Below are 2052 nucleotides of genomic sequence, written 5' to 3'. Positions count from 1 at the left end.
TGCCATGGAAGATTATCTGGTTCCACCTGATTAGTACTCTAAGCATTTGGTGTGAGTAATGGGCAGAACAATTACATTCTTTTCCACTAGAGGGCAGTAAAAGTATATACTCTAATTAAACGGGTTGCCAACTGCCAGTAAAACAGAAGATGACAAAGAAGGAATTACATGATGGTCATGCTGTGAAACGACCAGCGCATAGTAGCAATAGATAAATATTTGAAAAGAAAAGCAGTCAATCTATCCTGGCTCCTGGAGAAAATTCCAATCCAGATGAAGGCCCTAGCATGAGTAGTGAAGAAGAAAGCAAAAAAGGTATATTGGGGACAAACTGAGCCAATTCTGCTATTCATGGTACACAGGGAAATATTATCAATATGCTTTTCGTGACGTTTTTGTTTGGTGGTGTGCCGTGCGATGTTTCCAATGTCAAATATGTGCGTGGCTCGAAAAGGTTGGGAAATATTGATATAAAGTATCCTGGTTACAGTTTTTCTGCACATGTTTTGCACAGGTAACAAAAATCGTGGCTGTCACCTTTACTTGACTGAAGGTCACAGTTTGCTATTGCAGAGTATATTTACTGTCTTTGCTGAAGCTGCTTTGTGGGGAGTTGTAAAATGGGGTGCAGAATAAATCAGATTTTTTTTCAGTGAGCATTTGTTAAACAGATTACTGACGATCTCAGAAGGTATTTCAAACATATTCTACACTTTATATCTACCTTAAGCTTGAATCCAGCAACCCAGATCACTATGGAGTTTCCTGTGATGCCAAGCACAACAGTGAGCGTGTACAGGATGATGCTGACATTGACCAAGCCAGCACTCACCACCTTAGTTTCCTGGTCATCCTTAGAAAAGGTGAGTATGTGCGTGGGAAGAGAGGCATTGGGAAACATTGTGTGGCTGAAAACGACAGAACAGAAAAAAAACCAGTTACTCAGCATGTCTCTCATGACTTAACAGGAAGCACCCAGCAGTTTTTGTGACTTTTTGCATTTTAAAGATGGGTTAAGTTCCAATTTTACAGTCAGAAACATAGAACCAACTTAACTGGAGGCAAAGTTTTCTTGTATGCCTAGTTTATGTTTTATTGTGTTAATTTCCCCTTCTTTCTCTATCATCCCTGTGTTTCCTGTGAGAGTCTGTCTTGTCCTTTGTTTATGTGTCCGCAGTCATGTTTGTGCCTTACTTCACATCTCTTGCCCCCTCCCTCTGTATCTCGTCTCCCTTTTCTGTTCCCATCCTTGTGTTTCACACCATGGTAAATTGACTGATTCTCATATAGCGCTTTTCTACTCTCCCGGAGTACTCAAAGCGCTGTATACAACATGCCTCATTCACACCCACTCATACGAGCACTTCTAAACTCAAGTGCAAACTAATCTACATTCACACACATTCACACTCTGATGAATGCATCAGAGGGCAACTTGGGGTTAGTATCTTGCCCAAGGATATTTGGCATGCAGACTGGGGAAGCCAAGGATCAAACCACCAACCTTCCAATCAGTAGCTGATCTGCTCTACCACCTGAGCCACAGCCACCCACTACCATGTCTCTCCTGTCTGTCATGTGCATCCATGTGTTTTCTCCCCAGCCCATCTTGTTCTCTCACCCTCTCCATCTTCTCAGTCTGTTTGTCCTCATGTTTGTTCTCCCCCAGGTCCCAGTGTCAAACCTGTGTGTTTTAGTCTTCCTCCCAGTATATTACCTGTTTTATTTTGACAGTCTTTCATCCCGTGTTCAGTGTGTTCTGTGTTACTTTGCGATGTCATTATGTCTACTGTCCCAGCTGCGCTCCCATGTGTTCCCTCGTCACCCTCAAGTTTATATATTGTGCGAGTTTCCCTGTGTTTGTCCGGCACAGTTTTCTATGTGTCTCCATGCCTCCAAGTATTTCAGGTTCCATGCATTTAGTTCTTCCCGGTTTAAGTTTTTATGTTAGTTCTCATCTAGCTGGTTTCCTCATTTCATTTATGTTTCTCATCAGCCACAATAAAGGCTCACTTTTTGCTAAGTTCAGTCCCACCTTCGTTGTCTGCATTC

General features: G+C 42.3%; 1 protein-coding gene across 1 annotated transcript in view; it reads right to left on the bottom strand.

Moving 5' to 3' along the window:
* The window catches only part of LOC102215578 (C3a anaphylatoxin chemotactic receptor-like), an 8763-nt gene that overhangs the window by 5962 nt on the left and 749 nt on the right, over window positions 1-2052 (bottom strand). Inside the window, exon 2 of the mRNA XM_005745223.1 lies at window positions 725-908. Coding sequence (XP_005745280.1) covers window positions 725-901 — 177 coding nt within the window. The 5' untranslated portion in view covers window positions 902-908. The remainder of the gene's footprint in view (window positions 1-724; window positions 909-2052) is intronic.

This window comes from Pundamilia nyererei, unplaced genomic scaffold (genome assembly GCF_000239375.1).
Source record: "Pundamilia nyererei isolate P.nyererei 1_Seehausen unplaced genomic scaffold, PunNye1.0 scaffold00155, whole genome shotgun sequence".
Taxonomy (NCBI): Eukaryota; Metazoa; Chordata; class Actinopteri; order Cichliformes; family Cichlidae; genus Pundamilia; species Pundamilia nyererei.
This window is presented reverse-complemented; position numbering and strand designations above follow the sequence as displayed.